At 35.8% G+C, this 21,605-nt stretch overlaps 1 protein-coding gene across 1 annotated transcript in view; it reads left to right on the forward strand.

Annotated features, from left to right (window-relative positions):
* The window catches only part of LOC114329070 (outer dynein arm-docking complex subunit 4), a 72,305-nt gene that overhangs the window by 44,852 nt on the left and 5,848 nt on the right, over positions 1-21,605 (forward strand). Inside the window, exon 3 of the mRNA XM_028278084.2 lies at positions 12,186-12,549. Coding sequence (XP_028133885.1) covers positions 12,186-12,549 — 364 coding nt within the window. The remainder of the gene's footprint in view (positions 1-12,185; positions 12,550-21,605) is intronic.

The raw sequence follows: 21,605 nt of genomic DNA on the forward strand, positions 1-21,605 counted from the left end.
CCGGAACAAAAGTAGATAGAGAGTCGCTTCCGGCGGCCTATTTTATTGCTAATTAATTGCTAATTTATTACGCAAAATAAAAATTTATTGCTTCAACCCCTTCAGAGAAACAGGTAACTATTCCAGCTTAATATTATGCTAGAATAGCCAACATTCATATATCCGGAACAAAAGTAGATAGATAGTCGCTTCCGGCGGCCTATTTTATTGCTAATTAATTGCTAATTTATTACGCAAAATGAAAATTTATTGCTTCAACCCCTTCAGAGAAACAGGTGGCTATTCCAGCTTAATATTAAGCTAGAATAGCCAACATTCATATTTCCGGAACGAAAGTAGATAGAGGGTGGCTTTCGGCGGCATATTGTATTGCTAATTAATTGCTGAAAGATTGGGTATTCAAGAATTTACAAACTCACCCCCTTCAACCCCTACCGTTATCATCATTCCCCGGAATACACAAAAAGTGAAAATAACCAGTTTAAAGACCTAAAACCAAGTGGGTATTTTTTGCTTATTAATTGCTACAGGTGTAAGCCAAAAATAAATATTTTGGTTCATCCCCTAACGAGAAACAATGGCTAGTGCGGTTTAATACTTACGCTACAATACCCAACACTTCTATTTCAGAAAAGAAAGCAGATAGAGGGTCGCTTCCGGCTGCATATTTTATTTCTAATTAATTGCTGAAAGATGGGGTATACGGTATACCAGAATTTACAAAGTCACTCTCTCCAACCCAAACCGTTATCATCGTTCCCCGGATTTCACAAAGAGTGAAAATAACCAGTTTAAAGACTTAAAACCAAGTGGGTATTTTTTCTAATTAATTGCTGCAGGTCTACGCCAAAAACGAATTTTTTGCTTCATCCCCTAACGAGAAAGAATGGCTACTGCGGTTTAATACTTAAGCTACAATAACCAACACTCCTATTTCAGGAACGAAAGCAGATAGAGGGTCGCTTCCAGCGGCATATTTTATAGCTAGGTAATTGATGAAAGATAGGGTATACAATAATTTACAAACTCACCCCCTCCAACTCCTACCGTTAGTATCATTCCCCGGATTTCACAGAAAGTGAAAATTACCAGTTTGAAAACCTAAGACCAAGTGAGTATTTTTTTCCTAAGTAACTGATGCAGGTCTACGCCAAAAACGATTTTTTTGATTCATCCCTAACGAGCAACAATGGTTACTGCGGTTGAATACTTAAGCTACAATATTCAACACGCCTATTTCAGGAACGAAATCAGATAGAGGGTAGCTTCTGGCGGCCTATTTTATTGCTAATCAATTGCTAATTTATTACGCAAATTAAAAATTTATTGCTTCAACCCCTTCAGAGATACAGGTGGCTATTCCTGCTTAATATTGAGCTAGAATAGCCAACATTCATATTTCAGGAATGAAAGTAGATAGAGAGGTAGCTTCCGGCGGCATATTTTCTTGCTAATTAATTTCTGAAGGATTGGGTATAAAAGCATTTACAAACTCACCCCTTTCAACCCCTACCGTTATGATCATTCCCCGGAATCCACAAAAGTGAAAATAACCAGTTTAAAGACCTAAAACCAAGTGGGTATTTTTTGCATATTAATTGCTACAGGTGTAAGCCAAAAATGAATGTTTTGCTTCATCCCCTAACGAGCAACAATGGCTACTGCGGTTTAATTCTTAAAGCTACAATACCCAACACTCCTATTTCAGGAAAGAAAGTAGATAGAGGGTCGCTTCCGGTGGCATATTTTATTTCTAATTAATTGCTGAAAGATGCGGTATACCAGAATTTACAAACTCACCCCCTCCAACCCCTACCATTATCATCGTTCCCTGGATTTCACAAAGAGTGAAAATAACCAGTTTAAAGACTTAAAACCAAGTGTGTATTTTTTGCTAATTAATTGCTGCAGGTCTACGCCAAAACCAAATTTTTTTTTATCCCCTAACGAGAAACAATGGCTACTGCGGTTTAATACTTAAGCTACAATACCCACCACTCCTATTTCAGGAACGAAAGCAGATAGAGGGTCACTTCCAGCGGCATATCTTATTGCTAGTTAATTGCTGAAAGATAGGGTATACAACAATTTACAAATTCAGCCCCTTCAACCCCGACCGTTATTAGAATTCCCCGGATTTCAAAGAAAGTGAAAATTACCAGTTTAAAAACCTAAGACCAAGTGGGTATTTTTTTCCTACGTAACTGCTGCAGGTCTACGCAAAAACGATTTTTTTGCTTCATCACCTAATGAGCAACAATGGCTACTGCGGTTGAATACTCAAGCTACAACACTCAACACTTCTATTTCAGGCACGAACGCAGATAGAGGGTCACTTCCAGCGGCATATTTTATTGCTAGTTTATTGCTGAAAGATATCGTAGACAACAATTTACAAATTCACCCCCTCCAACCCCTACCGTTATCATCATTCCCCGGATTTCACAGAAAGTGAATGGTAGGGGTTGGAGGGGGTGAGTTTGTGAATTCTTGTATACCCCATATTTCAGCAATTAATTACCAATAAAACATACTTCCAGAAGCGACCGTTTATCTATTTTCCTTCCTGAAATATGAGCCTTGTGAAAACATGGGACGAGAATAACGGTAGGGGTTGGAGGAGGTGAGTTTGTAAATTCTGCTATACCTCATCTTTTAGCAATTAATAAGCAATAAAGTACCTATTCCTCCGGAAGTGACCCTCTATCTACTTTCCTTCCTGAAATAGGAGTGTTGGGTATTGTATCTTAAGTATTAAAACGTAGTAGCCATTGTTGTTTTTTAGGGGATGAACCAAAAAATTTATTTTTGGAGTAGACCTGCAGCAATTAATTAGCAAAAAATACCCACTTGGTTTTAAGTCTTTAAACTGGTTATTTTCACTCTTTCTAAAATCCGGGGAACGATGATAACGGTAAGGGTTGGTGGGGGTGAGTTTTTAAATTCTTGTATACCCCATCTTTCAGCAATTAATTAGCAATAAAATATGCTGCCGGAAGCGACTCTCTATCTGCTTTCGTTCCAGAAATAGGAGTGTTGAGTGTTGTAGCTTAAGTATTCAACGGCAGTAGCCATTGTTGCTCGTTAGGGGATGAAGAAAAAAATCGTTTTTGGCGTACACCTGCAGTAGTTACTTAGGAAAAAAATACTCACTTGGTCTTAGGTTTTTAAACTGGTAATTTTCACTTTCTGTGAAATCCGGGGAATGATGATAACGGTAGGGGTTGGAGGGGTGAGTTTGTAAATTGTTGTATACCCTATCTTTTAGCAATTAACTAGCAATAAAATATGCCGCTGGAAGCGACTATATCTGCTTTCGTTCCTGAAATAGGAGTGTTGGGTATTGTAGCTTAAGTTTTAAACCGCAGTAGGTAGTCATTGTTTCTCGTTAGGGGGTGAAGCAAAAAATTCGTTTTTGACGTAGACCTGCAGCAATTAATTAGCAAAAAATATCCACTTGGTTTTAAGTCTTTAAACTGGTTATTTTTACTCTTTGTGAAATCCGGGGAACGATGATAACGGTAGGGGTTGGAGGGGGTGACTTTGTAAATTCTAGTATAGGCGCCGAAAGCGGCCCTCTGTCTGCTTCCCTTTCTGAAATAGGAGTGTTGGATATGGTAGCTTAACTATGAAATTGCAGTAGCCATTGTTGATCGTTAGAGGATGAAGCAAAACATTCATTTTTGGCTTACACCTGTAGCAATTAATAAGTAAAAAATACCCACTTGGTTTTAGGTCTTTAAACTGGTTATTTTCACTTTTTGTGGATTCCGGTGAATAACAGTAGCGGTTGAAGGGGGTGTTTGTAAATTCTTGTATACTCAATCTTTCAGAAATTAATTAGCAAGAAAATATGCCGCCGAAAGCTATCCTCTATCTACTTTCGTTCCGGAAATATGAATGTTGGCTATTCTAGCTTAAGAATAAGCCGTAATAGCCACCTGGTTCTCTGAAGGGGTTGAAGCAATAAATTTTTATTTTGCGTAATAAATTAGCAATTAATTAGCAATAATATAGGCCGCCGGAAGCGAATCTCTCTCTACTTACGTTCCGGATATATGAATGTTGTCTATTGTAGCTTAATATTAAGCTGGAATAGCCACCCTTTTCCCTGAAGGGGATGAAGCAATAAATTTTTAATTTTCGTAATAAATTAGCAATAAAATAGCAAAAAAATATGAGGTAAGTCTCATGGCTCCCTTATGCAATGGCTATTCTAGCTTAATAGACATGAATCTTAGCCTGTTCTAGAATTAGATTCCATTTCTTCCTATTCTTTGTCTTGGATTTCCAATTCGTACTCTTAACACTCGTAAGTCGTCTTCTACCTGGTCCTTAAATACTGATCTGGGCCTGAGTCTTCTCCTTACTCCATTTGGTCTTTGGTTATAAATGTAATTGTGTTTCGACGGCTTCATCTCGTTCATTCTCTCTTAGTCTATCAGGCAGCTACCGCAGCCTGTTTATTTTCATGGTCCTATCAATACTAGGTTCACTATAAAGGCGGTAAAGTTCAAAATTATAGTGTAATCCGTTTTCTTGCACACCTTTATAAATATTTCAAAGGATTTCACCTTCAAAACAGCCTAAACGTTCTTCATTACTTTTTGTTATCGTCCACGTTTCTGACGTGTAAGCGAGGACAGGCTTGATTAGCTATATCAATATTTTCGTTCTTTTTGTGACATGTTTGATGTTAAAAGTTACTTTAATCCATAGTATGCTCTATTTGATAGATATATACGTCTGTTAATTTTTGTAGTTATTGTATTACTTTAGTTGATTTGTGAGCCTAGATATATGCACTCTCTTACTCATTTGAAAGTTCCAACCGTTAGATTATCGAGTTTTCTACTTCATTATTGTTTGTCACCTTCCTATACTTTGTTTTACTTGTATTAACGTGTAGCCCCATTATATTTGCTGCTTCTTTCAATGCCGTGAACGATTGGACTAGGTCCGCCTTTCTTCTTGGGTATCGATGGCATCTGCATATGCTAGTATTTGTACACTCTTATTTATAAGATTCTCTCCTCTGGCTATCTCCATGTCGAAGTTCTGCTTCTATCTGAAAAATTCTTAATACCTCGTTCTGCACTTCTAAATTCTTGATATTTCTTCTTCTTTTACTTCTTGGAGATCTTTCGATCTGTTTAATTCTGAAGTGGTCTTCCGGGGGGTCTTGAACCGGGCGGGTTGTTTTCTAGGGCAATTTTTGGGAGTATATTCTCATCCATTCGTCTTACATGGTTGTACCACATCCTATTGCGCTAACTTCCCCATCTAACAATATCTTGAATTTTGCATTGCTCTCCAATGTCTGTATTTCTCACTCTGTCTCTTCTTGTTTTCCCCACTATTGTTCTTAGGGTTTTCATTTCGGCAACTCTTAGCATCTGTTTCGTTTTGTTGGTGTCTTCGCTTACTTCTATAACATATGTCATGATCGGTCGTATGCAAGTCTTGTAGATTCTAATTTTACTATCTGTGCGCATATACAGATTTGACCAGACTATTTCCCGCAGACATCCTGACAATGGAGGTGCTTTGTTGATCTGACTGCTCATGTCCTTTACTGGGTCGTGGGTGCTTGATATATCTATGCCCAGATATATGAATTGCATCACCTGTTCTATGGGGTTGTTCTCAACAACTAACTTACATCTGATCGGATATTTTGCTATTGCCATACATTTAGTTTTGTTTGTAGAAATGTTCATATTTAGTTGGCGGGTTATTTGAAAGAACTGAAAGAACTGTCTCTGAAGATCATCTTTTGATTCGGCAATAATTGTTGCATCATCTGCGTAACACACCATACCAATTCTTTTGTTGCCCATTCTATATCCGAAATTAAGAGATGTTACTTTGTTTATAATTTTGTCCATGAGTAGGTTAAACAAGAAGGGGCTTAAACTGTCGCCTTGTCTAAATGATTGATATTCCTAATAAACAAAAAAATAATCTTTATGAATAAAACCCCTTTGTATTTAATTATCAGTAGTAATTGCACAAGAGCTCTGAAATTATTGAATTTTTCCCGAGTGACACTTTGACAGTTTTAATTTCACGAGCCGAAGGCGAGTGAAATTATGTCAAAGTGTCACGAGAGCAAAAATTCTATATTAATTTCAGAGTTCGAGTGCAATTTGTTGCGATTATTTCATGAATAAAACTGTTCAAAACCAAAATTTTATTTTTAATTTATTCATGTAAGTACCATTAAACACACAGTTTTTATAAATATTTGACGATTGAAAGTCATCACTTTTATAATTTTTAAAACATTAATTGTCATTAATGTCACTGAATGTATTTTTTCGTAGCAACGAAGGGCATCTGACGTAATATACTTAACGAGGGCAGATTATCAAAAATTATCGATTTAATTCAGATTTCTGTAGCTTTCTATTGGTCAGAATCTCCTATTAATGAAATAATCTTACTTATTTTTTTTTACTTGGAATGTTCATCGTTTCCTAATGTATACCCTCACTGATGTCATGTTTTATTGACAAACTCAATGTACTTTTAGTAGCAGCAATCATAAAATGGCAAATGTCCGTATCCAGCCACAATAAAAATGCATTTTCTTGATGTATCGATCAAACTAATTTTTTAACATTGTCAAGCAGTCTTTAAGAACTTGCATGCTTTTAAATTTATATTACGGAAGTCTAGACATGCGAGACCAAAGTTGAATCAAACCAATTTATTTTAGTTATTTGTATGGATACACTGCAAATTTATTGCAGATACAACGGAGTAGAGTAGTTATTATCTAATTGGCAGATATTTTTTCTTTTTGCAGTTTCTGGCATTGATTTTGTTCTGTCTAAATAAGTAAATAAATGTACCCGTACCAGCTATTCAAGAGACTCATTAATATTCAGCCCAGCGGGGTGCCACTGTTCGGGGTGTGAAATTACACAAACAAGAGATCGTTTCATTAAACAGGCAGATCCCTTGTTTAAAGAATTCCACACCTCGAACAATAGCACTCCGCTGAGATGAATATTAATTATTCTCTTAGATAGGTGGTACTACTTTACATATTTATATACAGAGTGGACCAAAAGTCTGAAAAGGCAATTTTAATTTTTTTTTCTAAATTTAAAATGGATAGCTTTAACTTAAAATTTTAAATTAAACTTTCTAAATATCTTAAGATGCTGTGGTCTGACCTGAAGAGACATAATATCAAATGAAGAGATACGGAGAAAAATGAAAGTGGAAAAAGATGTCCTGCAGTATACAGAAGAGAGACATCGACTATATAGTGTATACGAGAAATTTGGAACAAAAAGTACAAAATATCTTAACGGAAAAAGAGCTGGAGCTGTCCACACAACACAGGCTTGTCACTGCAAAACTGAAGGATGAAAAAATAGAGGAGGTGGAAAGAAAAGAGTACAAGAAAGTAAAAGTAAACAAACTGAAGATAGAGCGTGTGCGAGAACTTTACAAGAAGGAAACCAATAAAAGATTGAGGCAGATAGAGTGCCAAGAAGAAACATGGACAATGGAAGAAAGATGGAAAACTTACAGGGAAGTATTAAAGAAAACAGCAGCTGAAGTATGTGGAATCAAAAAATGTAATAATCAATTGAAAAGGACAAGATGGTGGAATAAAGAAGTGAAAACAGAAATAAAAAAGAAGAAAATGGTATGGAAAAAATACATCGAAACGGGATTAGAAGAAGATAAAGAAGAATATTACAAGCAGAGACGATTGGTAAAAAAGACAGTCACACAAGCAAAAGCAAAATCATGGAAAGAATTTGGAGAAAAACTACAAGAAGGATATATAACAAACAATAGAAACTTTTGGACGACAATACGACACATGAAGGGGGGAAAACGAAAGGAGATAAATGCAGTAAGAGATAGATCAATGCAAATTCAAATAAACCCGGAACAAATAGCTAGAGTATGGAAAGAATATTATGAGGAAAAATTTGATACCGAAGTAACACAGGTTGACAATGTAATAAATGAAGGCCAAGAAAACACAGAGATAGACCAAATAAGTAGAGAAGAAGTAATAGAAGGAATATCAAACATAAAAGTAGACAAGGCAGGAGGAGACGATGAAATTGAACCGGAAATGTTATCTAAAAAAATTTGTTTGAAATGTGAAAATTATTTTTGTGAATTTGTTTAAAAAAAATTGTTTAAACAATTTTTCGACCACGGCACCGACTGGCACCCTGTGGATTTGTTATAAGGACGTCTTTTTGAGTAAGTTTGTGCAAAAAAATCGACGACAACAATCAATTTTGAAGAAAAATAACAAGAGACCTTTTTTGCTCAGAATGACCCAGGTTTTCTAAAAATTTTTTTTTTTCGAAATGAGAAAATTATTTTTGTGAATTTGTTTAAAAAACATAAAGTCCACGCCATAAAAAAAACTTTGCTTAAGCTGGGTCTATAGACTTCGCGAACACACAACTTTTTTCGTTTTTTTTTCTATGCTACATTTTTGCTGAGAATATTTTTCTTTCGATAAAAACTTAGTTTTTGTATTATTTGCGAAAAATCGCCTAAAAACCTGTTTTTCTGTCGAAAAATAAACATTTTCAGTCGCAAATAACTCAAAAAGTATTGACTTACTTACAAAACTCTATAGAATGAAAGTTGCTTAGAATTAGTAAATTTATTCATTTCCTAACTTATTTTAAACGCGCGTTTTTTCACCCCCGAGAAGGGGTGACTGTCACCCCCCAAGTAAAAGCAACCAACGGCACAAGTTCAACTTTGAAGTGGAGGGTACGTAGTAGAACCTAAACCAGGGCCGTAACTACGATGTTAGGAGCCCCGGGGCAAAGGTGATCTGGGGGCCCCCTGCCGGGGGTCTGGGGGTTTACCCCCCAGCGGAAGGTGGGGTCCGAAAAAATGTTTGGTATTTAACCCCTTGAAAACGCATTTTCATGGATTCTATGACTGAAGTTTCTTGAACCTAAAACTACATAATGCTATTTTAGTTGACCAACACAAAAAACATTTGGAATCACCTTATATTTTATTCGCTTTAAAAAATTTAAAAGAAAAACAACAAAATGAACAGATAGCAAAACAAAATGAGATAATATAATAAAACAATAAAAAGAAAATTTCTTGAAACTTCAAAACCGAATGGAAAAATATGACGATATGAAGGTTTAAAAATAAATAACCATTTTCAATTTCGTTGCAACACGAAACTACAGCCGCATCATTATTCCAGTTCAATCAGAGAGTGCAGCAAGCACCCCTACCGGTTTCGAAACTTATTATTCTCTCATCAGGAGGCACAGAGACAGAGACATTAGATTGAAGACTTAGTCTTTTGCTAGCAGTTGCCGCTAGGGTATCCCTGCCATTTCGTTCGTTGCAATCTGTGACTGCACGCCGGGGTTTGTCCTAGTTTTGTCAGAGAGAGCAGCATATGTGCCTCCTGATGAGAGACTGATAAATTTCGAAATCGGTAGAGGTGCTTGCTGCACTCTCTAATTGAACTGGAATATTGATGCGGCTGTAGTTGCAACGAAATTGAAAATGGTTATTCATTTTTGATTTACATGTTTACTTTGATTGTAGTACGGAGGGAACCATTCTCGTTGGAACTTTACCGCGCTTAGCAGATGGGACGTGAATTATAAATTGTAAAATTCCCTCATCTTCCTTAGTCTCAGTATCCGTTATGGCTTGCAAATTGTAGAAGCCTCGGAGGTGTTGTCAGAGAAGGTTCCCATTGTTTTCAGTCTAGTAGGATGTGGAACAAAATTTTTTGGTGTTGTTTTATGTGCTATTAACTATTAGGTTGAAGACTTAGTCTTTTTTCTCATATGAAGGTTAATTTAGAGAAAATGCAGGAAGAGGTAAATCAGATTGCTGAGGAGATACAGAAAATTGAAAAGGTTGAAGAAAAATTCAAGAATGCGGTAAAATTCGATATGGAAAAGTGGAAGAAAATTGACTGAGATAGGAAAATGTCAAAAAGGAGGAGACCGTCGAGAAGTAATTGTATACAGCTCTAATGAGAGCAGAATCCTATTTGACGACGATATTAGAAAACGATATCCGGTACCTTCAGCAGTGACACTCTCTAAGGCAAATACCGTCACTGCTGTTAGATTTATTATGGTACTGGTAGGATGATTCCAATGTGCTCATTCTATCTTACCCTTACCTTTCTTTTTAAAATGTTGTACCATGTGGTTCCGTTCACGTACCAAGATGTGGTCTGGGGTAAATTGGTTAAGACAAAGTAGCTGGGACCGGGGCTATTCCGGTTGCATTTTAGTTTTTATTTCACCAAAATAACTAATTTCCTCAGTAACAATTTAGATCTTTACCAAAGGTCTCGGGGGCCCCAGCTTAGCCCGGGCCCCTCTTCCAATGGCATTTTAAGTAACTATTAAATTCTCGGGAGCCCCAGCTCAGCACAGGCCTCAGGGGCCCCTTCTAAGGGTTCTGTTTCAATTGCATTATAGTCGAAAATACTAATTTCTCCAGTGAAAAATTAAAACTTTATGTTCAGTTCTAGGGTGCTCATGTAAGGTCTTTTTGAAATTGTGTCATTTGAAAATATTTCGTTGAGATCGGCTTTTAAAATACATATTTTTATTTTCCTCGTTAAACTCTATGCACGGTCAAAAAAGGGGCACCTACGGGGCCCCCCTTGGCCGGGGGCCCCAGGGCACTGCCCCGGTTGCCCCAATGGTAGTTACGGCCCTGACCTAAACCCAAATTTTCATGTGATTCGGAGTTGACCCTGAAAATTACACGGTATCGCCGTATTTCTCGTTCATTTACTGGGCTAATAAGGCGACGCCGACGCGCGCCGATATAAGAAATTGTAAAGCGCTTTGAGGAAACTGGACGAGTAAAAGATCGCGTTTGAACAGGTACACAAGAACTGTTATAAATTACCATACTAACAATTTAAATTTAATTTAGAATTTCTTACATAATTCGAAATGTTCTTACTTTAGATTTAATTCAGAATTTCGTTGAAGACCCACATACATCGTCAAGCGGAGTTGCACAAATACATGATGTAGTGCGTAGGGCATTCTTCAGTCTTGCATGTATTAAATACGAATTCATTTAAATCATAAAAATCCAGTTGTTGCAAGGATTAAATGAAGATGAAGTTTAGTGAGGTAATGAAGAATACAATTTTACCTTACGAGAACTTCGTTAACAAGATATTATGTTTTTGCATTTACACTCTATAGGAATGTAAATTGTCATTTAAGGTATTGGAGTGAGATAAATCCATACTGGATACGTGAAAACCATGCTCAACGACTGCAAAATCTAAATGTAAGGTTGGGTATCAATTAATTCAAACCTTCCATTGACATAAGTAAAATAGCTAAGAGACCCATACTATTTCAGCAAAATTAAAGAACTCAAAGAAGATAGTTTTTAGTTGCATGAAATACATGAAACTTTCATCAAACAAAACTTTTATACTACCACAAGAATTTTAAAGAACTAGGATTATCATAATTTTGAAACCATGTAAAAGATAGTAATCGTCGTGAAAACTACCGACCATTTGCCCCTCTCAGCTATTACAAGTCAATAAGACACATATATTTATACTTCTATTGATGAAGCAGCATCATTTGAATATGAGGTAGATTCAGAAACGGGCTCAGCTTTAACTACCAAATATTAACACCAGTAGCAGCATTCATTGAAGCTGCATTCAATATGTTACAAACTTTCATACTCATGGAAAATGAGGACCATTCCATAGTCTATGTACGATATACTATTTTGATATTAGTAGTTTCTGTACACGTTATTATCAATTATTATCAAAATCAAGTGAACGGTCGTAGCTCAGACGCAAGATACTGGCTTTATAATAAGAGTTCTAATCTCGGCAGCAACAACGACATTTTCATTTCTAAAAATGATACGAGCCGTTCACCGTGCTTCGGAGTGAACGTTAAACCGTCGGTCCCCTTGGGCTAGTGTTTACATCAACACTAATTACTTGAAACAGGGTTAAATATGCAATTGGCGCCGGAACAATCCGAAAGGATCTTCCCGGCCAAAATGCCATACGATATTATTAATATTATATTACCAATATTTTTGTTTTTCAATATTTCGTGTATACTTAAATTTTCTTCTAATTAGTAATGTGATATATTAAACTAATATTGTGGATTTTTTTCATTTAGGCACTAGAACTTAACCCCAGCGAGAAGAACGCCCTTGTAGCGAGAAGCAAGTGTTACATTCTTTTAGGTCAACCGAAAAATGCCTTGGAAGATGCTGAATTGGCATTAAAAATCGACAAAAACTTTATGAAAGCCATCTACCAGAAAGCTGAAGCTTTTTACTACCTTGGCGATTTTGAGCTAAGTTTGATGTTCTACCACAGAGGACTGCATGTTAGACCCGATCATGAAGGATTTAAACTTGGAGTGCAAAAGGCACAAAATGCTATAGAAAATGCCATTGGAAGTTTTAATACGTTTAAGAGTGTTGGAAAGTCTATCAAAAGTACACCTACTATACATCCGGAAGAAAGCAGGAATGAAAGTAAGTACTTAGGGGGAGAGTTGGATAAAACGGGATAGTCGGATAAAACGGGATACCTAGCCTAGAGACCCAACTAGTGCTGCTGTCAATCGGACAACGACGAAAACTTGTTCTCGGTCGTCATTTTAACATTCTCAGTTCGTTTTACCTCGATGCCATTATTTGATGAAAAGTTGTTGTGTTTAGAATTGTTTGACTCTATTTTTTTGGTACTTTGTACTTTTAAGTGCGTTGTTTTCTACATTATATTGCCTACATATCTAAACATATAATTCCGGTGACTATTACATTTAATTAAGCACTCATTAACGAATATTCTCATGTGCAGTCCATCTAATTTTACTTTCACGTTTAGGCAGGAGCCATTTTTGTTTTGAAAAATGTCTGAGTTGGACAAAACGGGACACTAATAAGTTGGATAAAATGGGATACAGTTTTTTATGTCCCGTTTTATCCACCTATTTATTTGTTGCCCTATTAATTTTTTAAATAGCGATAAAACGTGTTCTCATACTGCAGAAAAGAACAACATATGTTTATGTACCTTTTGTTGTGATATACGTACCTAGTCCTAAATAAAAGGTCTTATTTCCCATTTTGCAATAAAACATAAAAAATGCCTATTTTTAAGTTTCTGACTACTGAAGATATTGTTTTTCAAAGGTAAATTTTGCTTTACACTCTTATATATACTTATATATACTTTTTAGATAATTTTATGCAAAAAATTAAATATTGTGAACCTATCTCGTTTTATCCAACCGTGGTATGTTAAAACGGGATGTGCAGGACTTTATTAAATATTTATTTTTACTATTTTCCAGTCATTAAAAATAGCTGAAAACATGTTTTTTGTGTGCTTCAATAAATGTTATACCTATAAAAATAATAATATGATAATTTCTTTAACATTTTCTCCGTAATAAAAATAAACAAGAATGGTATCCCGTTTTGTCCAACTCTCCCTTACACACATACATACATTTGAGAGATTTCAGATTTTAAACGTTATAATTGATCTGAAATAACTAAAAAAATGAGCCACTGGGATGCCAAAGAGTCCCATTAAGATGTCAGCTCGAAACAGATGTACAACTTTTCAAAAGCTTGTATTCTGATGAAAACTATTCTCTTTCCTTATAGAACATGTTCATAACTGATCAAGACGGTATATACAAGGAATGATCTGTTTTTAGGTGGATGTGAGAGGTGGCATTCGGATTTTTGCGGATAAAGTTAGGTGATAACTTCGTTAATAATAATTGACTTATGCTCCTTCTCAAATATGCCGGAATATTAATAAAAAAAATAAAATATTTAAAAATTTCAAAAAATTTCGTTTTTTTTCTATTTTCTTTGCTTATAACTTTAAAACGATTCATTTTGTAACAAAGTCGTATAGGAATAAAACAAAGATAAATTAACTTTTCTATAAGATACGATTGGTTAAAAGTGTCTTAATTTAACACGCTTGCTGCAAAATAGAAATAAATATAAAATAAGGGGGCAAAACAAGCCTGTCTTTATTCAATATTTTTCCATCACTTAGGTTACACTTGGAACCTTCCTAATTCGCTTAGAAAATTTTTGTAATGTGCTAAAACCGTCCACCAAATTTATTAAAATTGACTTACTAGATTAATATTTTGCAATCTAAATTTTTTTTTTAATTAAAATTTTTTAAAATCTTGCACAACAAACATACAAAATTTGTCAATTTTTTTACATATAAAGAAGCACTCCACCTTTCTAGTGCACTTTACAGAATTGAAATCGGATTATTTAAGCAGCCTCAGCAATGTTTTAAATTTATGTATAAACAATTTTTTGGCTTATAAATAAGTTTGTGCTGTGTCCAGGAGTCCAGGACTTACCCAAGTTATTTTATGTATTTTGACCCGTAAAACACGAATTTTTTGGATAACAGTTGATCCGGATATCGATAAGATTGTTTATAAACAAAGAACTTGAGGAATTACATAACATCGATTTTTCGCAAAATAAAACATTTTTTTGTATTTCTTGGGTAATTCTAAGCAAAAAAAGTTCTTACAAGTTTTTTCTTAGGATGCATAGTTTTCGAGATAAACGCGGTGGAACATTCAAAAAATCGAAAAATTGCAATTTTTGAACGAGAATAACTTTTGATTAAAAAATAAAATAGCAATTCTGCTGACAGCATTTGAAAGTTGTCAAATTATACCGGTTTTAATTTTTTGCATTGCTAAAAATTAATTTTTTTATTATTAAACAAAGCTATTTGTTTATAAGCCAAAAAAATTGTTTATAATTTTAAAACATTGCCGAGGCCCCTTAAATAATCCGATTTTAATTCTGTAAAGTGTATTAGATAGGTCGAGCACCTCTTTATATGCAAAAAAAATTAGCCAACTTCTAAATGGTCTACTTATTGTTCAGAAAGATTTTAAAAATTTGAACTTTTTTAAAAACATTTATATTGCAAATTTATTATGCAAAATCTATTAGGTCGATTTTAATGAAATTTGGTAGACCATTATAAGAATTTTCTAAGCGAATTACTAAGGTTCTAAGTACCACCAAAGTGGTTAAGAAACATTGAATAACAACAGGAGTATTTTGCCCCCTTATTTTGTATTTATTGCTATATTGTAGAAAAGGTAATACCTTCAGACATTTTTGACCAGTCGTATATCATTCAAAATTCAATTATCTTTATTTTATTTATGTACGACTTTGTTCCAAAACGAACGGTTTTAAAGTTATAATCAACGAAAGCAGAAAAAAATCGATGTTTTTCGAAATTTTTAAATATTTTAATTTTTTTATTAATGTTCCGGGCATATTTGAGAAGGAGCATAAGTTAATTATTATTACTGAAGGTGTCACCTAACTTTATCTGCAAAAATCCGAATGCCACCTCTCACATCCAAAAATACACGTTTTTTTACAGATTAGTCTTAACGTATCTTTAGAACATTATCAATGCACATAATAATATTATCTATCTTAGATTCTTCTTCTTAAAGTGCCTATTCTTTTCGAATATTTGCGATCATTCTGGCTATAATTATTTTATTAACTGATGTTTTAAATGGATTAGTTGTTGTTGTGAAGAACCATTTCCTCGGGTTCTTTAACCATGATATTCTTCTTCTTATCAAATCCAGGGGCAATATGCGGATCCGATCATACTCTCCTGGTAGCTAAAGTGAAGCTTAAACTTAAAGCGCCCAACAAACGAAAAGAGACAAATATAATAGAACCAGGGCCGCCGCTACCATGTGTGCTAAGTGTGCATCGCACACGGGCGGCCAAAAGCAGGCAACTGATGATAATACTTTTTTTAAAACGAAAATAAATTCAAATAATTAAATAACCACAGTGCTACGTATGTGATATTGTGCTCAGTGTTCGCCACATTTTACTGGATTGTCCTCTCTATTGCATGGAGAGACTTCAATATAAACTACAAGACACCTTACAAGCAATATTAAGTGACGGAACTGATATGAACAATTTGACATCATACTTGTATTCTATAAATGTACTAAATCAATTGTAAACCTTTTAATTGTATTGCGCCAATGACCCTTTGAGGTTGAGGCATAAATAAATAAAAAAAAATAATTAAATAGTAATGATTCAGATAATTCTGCAAACTATTATTATTACCTGATAATACTAAAATGCGTTTCATTTATCATTTATAGTTCTTTTTTTCATTCTAATCTAAACAAAAATATCAGAAAATATTATTTATTGTATGCACTGCCCTTTTGCAAGTATAGTCATAAAGCAGTTCCGGGAATACTTTTTCATTCAAAGCTGCTGGCGGCTTTCGGACTTTTAGAAATTTTTCTCGTCCCCATGTGGAGGCGGTCCGCTCAAGTAGAATACCTCCACAGCTTCTCCTGATTATCGTAAATGGCAACAAATTGGAGCAGCTGTCCGCTCTCCTCTAGCCAAGCTCCTAACCTGTTCCTGTGTGATAGTTAATACTCCCAACTATCATACGACATCCAACCCTACCCATCATAGATACACGTCCCGATAACTAAACCAATACCCGAGGAGAAAACCTCTGAAACCAGTGGACACCACTGAAAACAAACGGATATGCATAGGGATGACCGCTATGTATCATCCTAATATACCGCCACCCCAACCTTAAGGTGTAACACTCTGATGCCGAAGGGGTGATGGCCCAGGGGTAACATAGTGGGTTACACGCGATGCCTAAGGGAGATGGCGAACCCGAGCGGAAAATAGTCTTGGAAGCGCAAGGGCGGACTGCCCCACTGAACCGATCAGCACGACTCAACTCGTGGAAAGAAAAATGGGACAATTAAAAAGAAAAACAATAAAGGCAGAAGAGAGAGCAGCGGGAGCGAAAGAGAAAACAAAAGAGGGAGGGAAAAAGGAAGGGATGAAACTCGAGGTTAGAAAAGCTGGAGGCGAGAAGTGGAAGAAAAGGAATTAATCGGATCTAGAACCAGTGCAGGGACAAGAGGGAAGGAAGAGAGAAACAGCAAACCAAGAGAGAGGAAGAAAGAAAGAGAACAGGAAGAGAAAAAGAGGGAGAAGAGACAGACAGACATTTCATTTATTAAAAATAATAGGTGAAAATAGTTTCTATCCTTGTGGAAGCGGTACTCACCGGAAAGACAGCAGACGTTCAGAGACAATTAGCGTCTCTTTGGAAAGACAATGAAGTCGAGTTTTCAAAGTAACAAGGCATTTACTCAACACATTACTTCTACACATTTCTTTAAATACTAGTAAGGTACATTTTTCTAAAGTGTTGAAATTGGAAGAGGGCGGCAAATATTAAGTTGCACACGGGCGGCCAACACCTTAGCTGCGGCCCTGAATAGAACTGAGAAAGAAGGACGACCTTCTCCAGGAAGTACATAAAATAATGCCCTCTATTCGTAACGGAACATCACAAGAAATATGGGAAACTTTTAAACATTGTGTAATAACACCAATTGATCATCTAAAGATAAATACTCCTGTGAAACGGAAACACTGGATAACAGATGAAACCTTTCAAGTCATTGAGAATAGAAGAAATCTTTGTCAAAGTGGTGTGCATAGTGAAAGAGAAAAAGCTAGTTTAAGAAAACTCAATAAAGAAATACAACGAAGATGCAAGGAAGATAAAAAACAGTACTATCAAAGTATATGCAAAGAAATTGAGAGACATGATCAGAATAATCAGCCGAGAGATCTATTTAGAAAAATACGCTACTTAACAAGAGACTTCAAAGCCAGAACTTGGGCCATTGAAGACAACACTGGAACTCTGAGAACAAACAGAGAAGATATAGCAGAGACATGGATATCGTATTGCAGGGACCTATATAAAGATGATCAACGCCAAGAACCTGTTAACCAAATCTCTGACGAGATGGAAGAAGAACGTGATATACTTGAAAATGAAGTAAAACTCGCCATCAGTAAGCTCAAATATAATAAAACACCAGGTCCAGATATGATAACAGCAGAAATACTCAAAGCAACAGAAGAAACTGGCGTAACATTACTTCATCTACTGTGTAACCAAATATGGCATTCTAAACAATGGCCTGAAGACTGGACAAAATCTACAATGACGACAATTCATAAAAAGGCAGCTTCCATAAATGCGACAATTATAGAACTACTTCTCTTATATCACATGCCAGTAAAATAATGCTACATATAATCAATGAGAGACTAAAAACATTCCTTCAAAGAGAAATTCCACAAGAGCAAACTGGATTTATCAAAGGTAGAGGTACTCGAGGACACTTGTTGAATATAAGACAGATAATCGAAAAATCCAGGGGAATTCAATATTCCACTGTACATATGCTTTATAGATTATCGTAAGGTATTCGGCAGGGTCAAGTGGAGACACTTATGGCGAATACTAAAAGAAGTAGGGGTACTCCAACACCTTATTTCGCTTATAACTGAACTATACGAACACACTACTGCATCAGTTACATCAGTTAAAGTGCTTGACACATTTTCAAACGAATTTCATCCAGAATGGGGTGTCAGACAGGGATGTATACTATCTAATTATTCAATATATATGGAGAGCATATTATGAGAAGAGCACTTGAAGGATGGGAAAAAGGCATCTCAATAAATGGTCATAAAATAAACAACCTACGTTTCGCAGATGACTTTTCTTGCAAATAGTCAAGCAGAGCTGATTGATCTTATACGACTGGTTGAAAACGAAAGTCAAATAATTGGTCTGCAATTAAACATATCAAAGACAAAGATCATGATAGTGGATAGATTACATAACAATCATCCATACATAACCACAATTGATCGGTTTGAGGTTGTGAGCTCATACTTATATCTGGGATCATTAATCACAAACACAGGGTCACTACAGGAAGAAATAAAACGTAGATGTGATCTAGCAAAGAAAAAAAAATATAGAAATGTTCTACGCAGAAATTAAACAACTGCTTAGTAACGTGAAGAGACATGAAGTAAACCTCATAATGGGCGACTTTAATGCCAAGATAGGGAGAGGCAGAGACGACGATTTAATAGGCCCGTACGGCCTGGGAGAGAGAAATGACCGAGGCGAACGACTATATCAATTTTGCCAAGAGGAAGATATGAAAATATCTAATACCTGGTTCAAGCTACCACCTAGACGATTATATACATGGAAAGCCCCAGCGGACCGCCCCGAGAGTATAGTTCGAAACCAGATCGATTACATAATGGTTAACAAAAGATTTGGATCATCAATAACTAGAACTTGTACATACCCTGGCGCCGATGTTCCATCAGACCATGTCCTTCTCTTAGCAGAAATAAAAATAAAAATCACTAATATGAGGAGACCTAAACCAGAACCAACAATAGACTATGCTAAACTTAAAGATGAGAATACCAGAAGAGAATTAAGTATGAAATTAAACAAAGAACTAACAAAGAATACAAAAGTAGAACTAGAAAGAGAAGTTAATTTGGATAACACATGGAGAGCCATAGAGGAAACAATGACGGATACAGTTAAAAAAGAATTAGGTTATAAACAAAAACTACAAAAGAAAAGTTGGATGACTGACAAAATCCTGGCAATGTTCGAAGAAAGAAGAAAACATAAAAACCAAGGGAACCGAGACAAATATCGAGAACAACAACAACGCATAAGAAGAGCGATAAGAACGGCAAAAAATAAGTGGCTAAAGAAACAGTGTGAGGAAATGGAACAGTTACAAAAACTACATGATGACCACAACCTACATAAGAAACTAAAGGAGGTAGCTGGAATATACAGAAAAAAGAAATTTTCTAACTTAGAAAATGAACAAGGAAAAATGGCACAAGATGATAGAGAGAGAAAACTCATATGGGAAAAATACATCAAAAATCTCTTTGCAGACGAGAGGCCTGAGATAGAAGTCGTTCAGGAACAAGTGATAGATATTAACAACCTATCTGGTCCCGAGATCACAATTGAAGAAATTACTAGAGCAATAAATACCTCGAAAGACGGGAAAGCAGTTGGACCTGATAAAATTCCTGTTGAGTTACTCAGATTGTTAGATGAAGAGGGAATTACGATACTCCAAAGATTTTTCAACCAAATCTATAAAAAAGGAAAATTCCCTGTCCAATGGCTTGTATCTACCTTTATCCCTTTGCCAAAAAAGAACAACGCAACAAAGTGTCAAGAGCACCGACTGATAAGTCTGATGAGCCATTCTTTAAAAATATTCCTCAAAGTTCTTCACTACAGAATCTCCACAAAATGCGATAAGGTTATTGGTTGCTCACAATTTGGATTTCGAAAAGGCCTGGGTACCAGGGAAGCACTAGTTGCAACCCAAGTGCTAGCTCAGAACTGCTACGATCAAAGGAAAGATGTAATGATGTGCTTTATAGATTATGAAAAAGCCTTCGATCGAGTACAACATCATAAACTCGTACATATACTGAAACAACTCGACATAGATCAAAAAGACATTCGTTGCATAGAGGCTCTTTACTGGAATCAAACAGCTGTCGTCAAGGTGGACAATGAAACAACGCAAGCTCAAAAAATTCTCAGAGGTGTAAGACAGGGATGCATTCTCTCCCCACTACTGTTCAATCTATATTCAGAAAGTATCTTCCAGGAAGCTCTTGAGGAATGCGAAAGCGGCATCAAAGTGAATGGTACCTGGGTCAATAATATACGATATGCGGATGATTCGGTCTTAATAGCAGACAATATAGAAGACCTCCAAAACCTTCTTAATAAAATTGGAGAGCATAGCGAGAACATGGGACTTAGCATCAACATAAAAAAGACAAAGTTCCTTATAATCAGCCGTCAATTATGTCAACATCAAAATGCAAGACTAGCATATAACAACCAAGATGTAGAGCGCGTAAGAAAGTTTAAGTACCTGGGAACCGGGCTATGTGAAGACTGGATGTCGGATATGGAAATTAAATGTCGGATAGAAAGAGCCAGAAGTGCATTCATGAAATTGAGAAACGTCTTTACGAACTCTGACTTTGACCTAAACCTAAGATTAAGATTCACAAAATGCTATATATGGTCGGTGCTCCTATATGGCATGGAAGGATGGACTTTAAAAATAAACACAATGAATAAGCTAGAGGCATTTGAGATGTGGATCTATCGACGAATCCTTAAAGTTCCCTGGACCGCAAGAATAACAAATGAAGAAATCCTGAGAAGAATTGGTACAGAACGACAACTGATGTGCACAATTAAACAGAGAAAAACGGCATACCTGGGACACATAATTAGAAATGAAAGATATCAGTTTCTGCAAACCTTAATTGAAGGAAAGATCGAAGGAAGAAGGGGAGTGGGCAGGAAGAAAATGTCATGGCTCCGTAATGTCAAACAATGGACAGGACTAAAAAACATAGGAGACCTAATACATACTGCAAGGGATAGAGAAAAATGGTCAAACGTAATCGCGAACATCCATTAGTGGATTGCATAAGAAGAAGAAGAAGATCTAGCAAAAGTCGCCACAGCAAAAATGACCACAATATGGAAGGACTGTTAAATTTCAAGGGCGTTAAAGATG

This window comes from Diabrotica virgifera, chromosome 1, assembly GCF_917563875.1.
Source record: "Diabrotica virgifera virgifera chromosome 1, PGI_DIABVI_V3a".
Lineage (NCBI taxonomy): Eukaryota > Metazoa > Arthropoda > Insecta > Coleoptera > Chrysomelidae > Diabrotica > Diabrotica virgifera.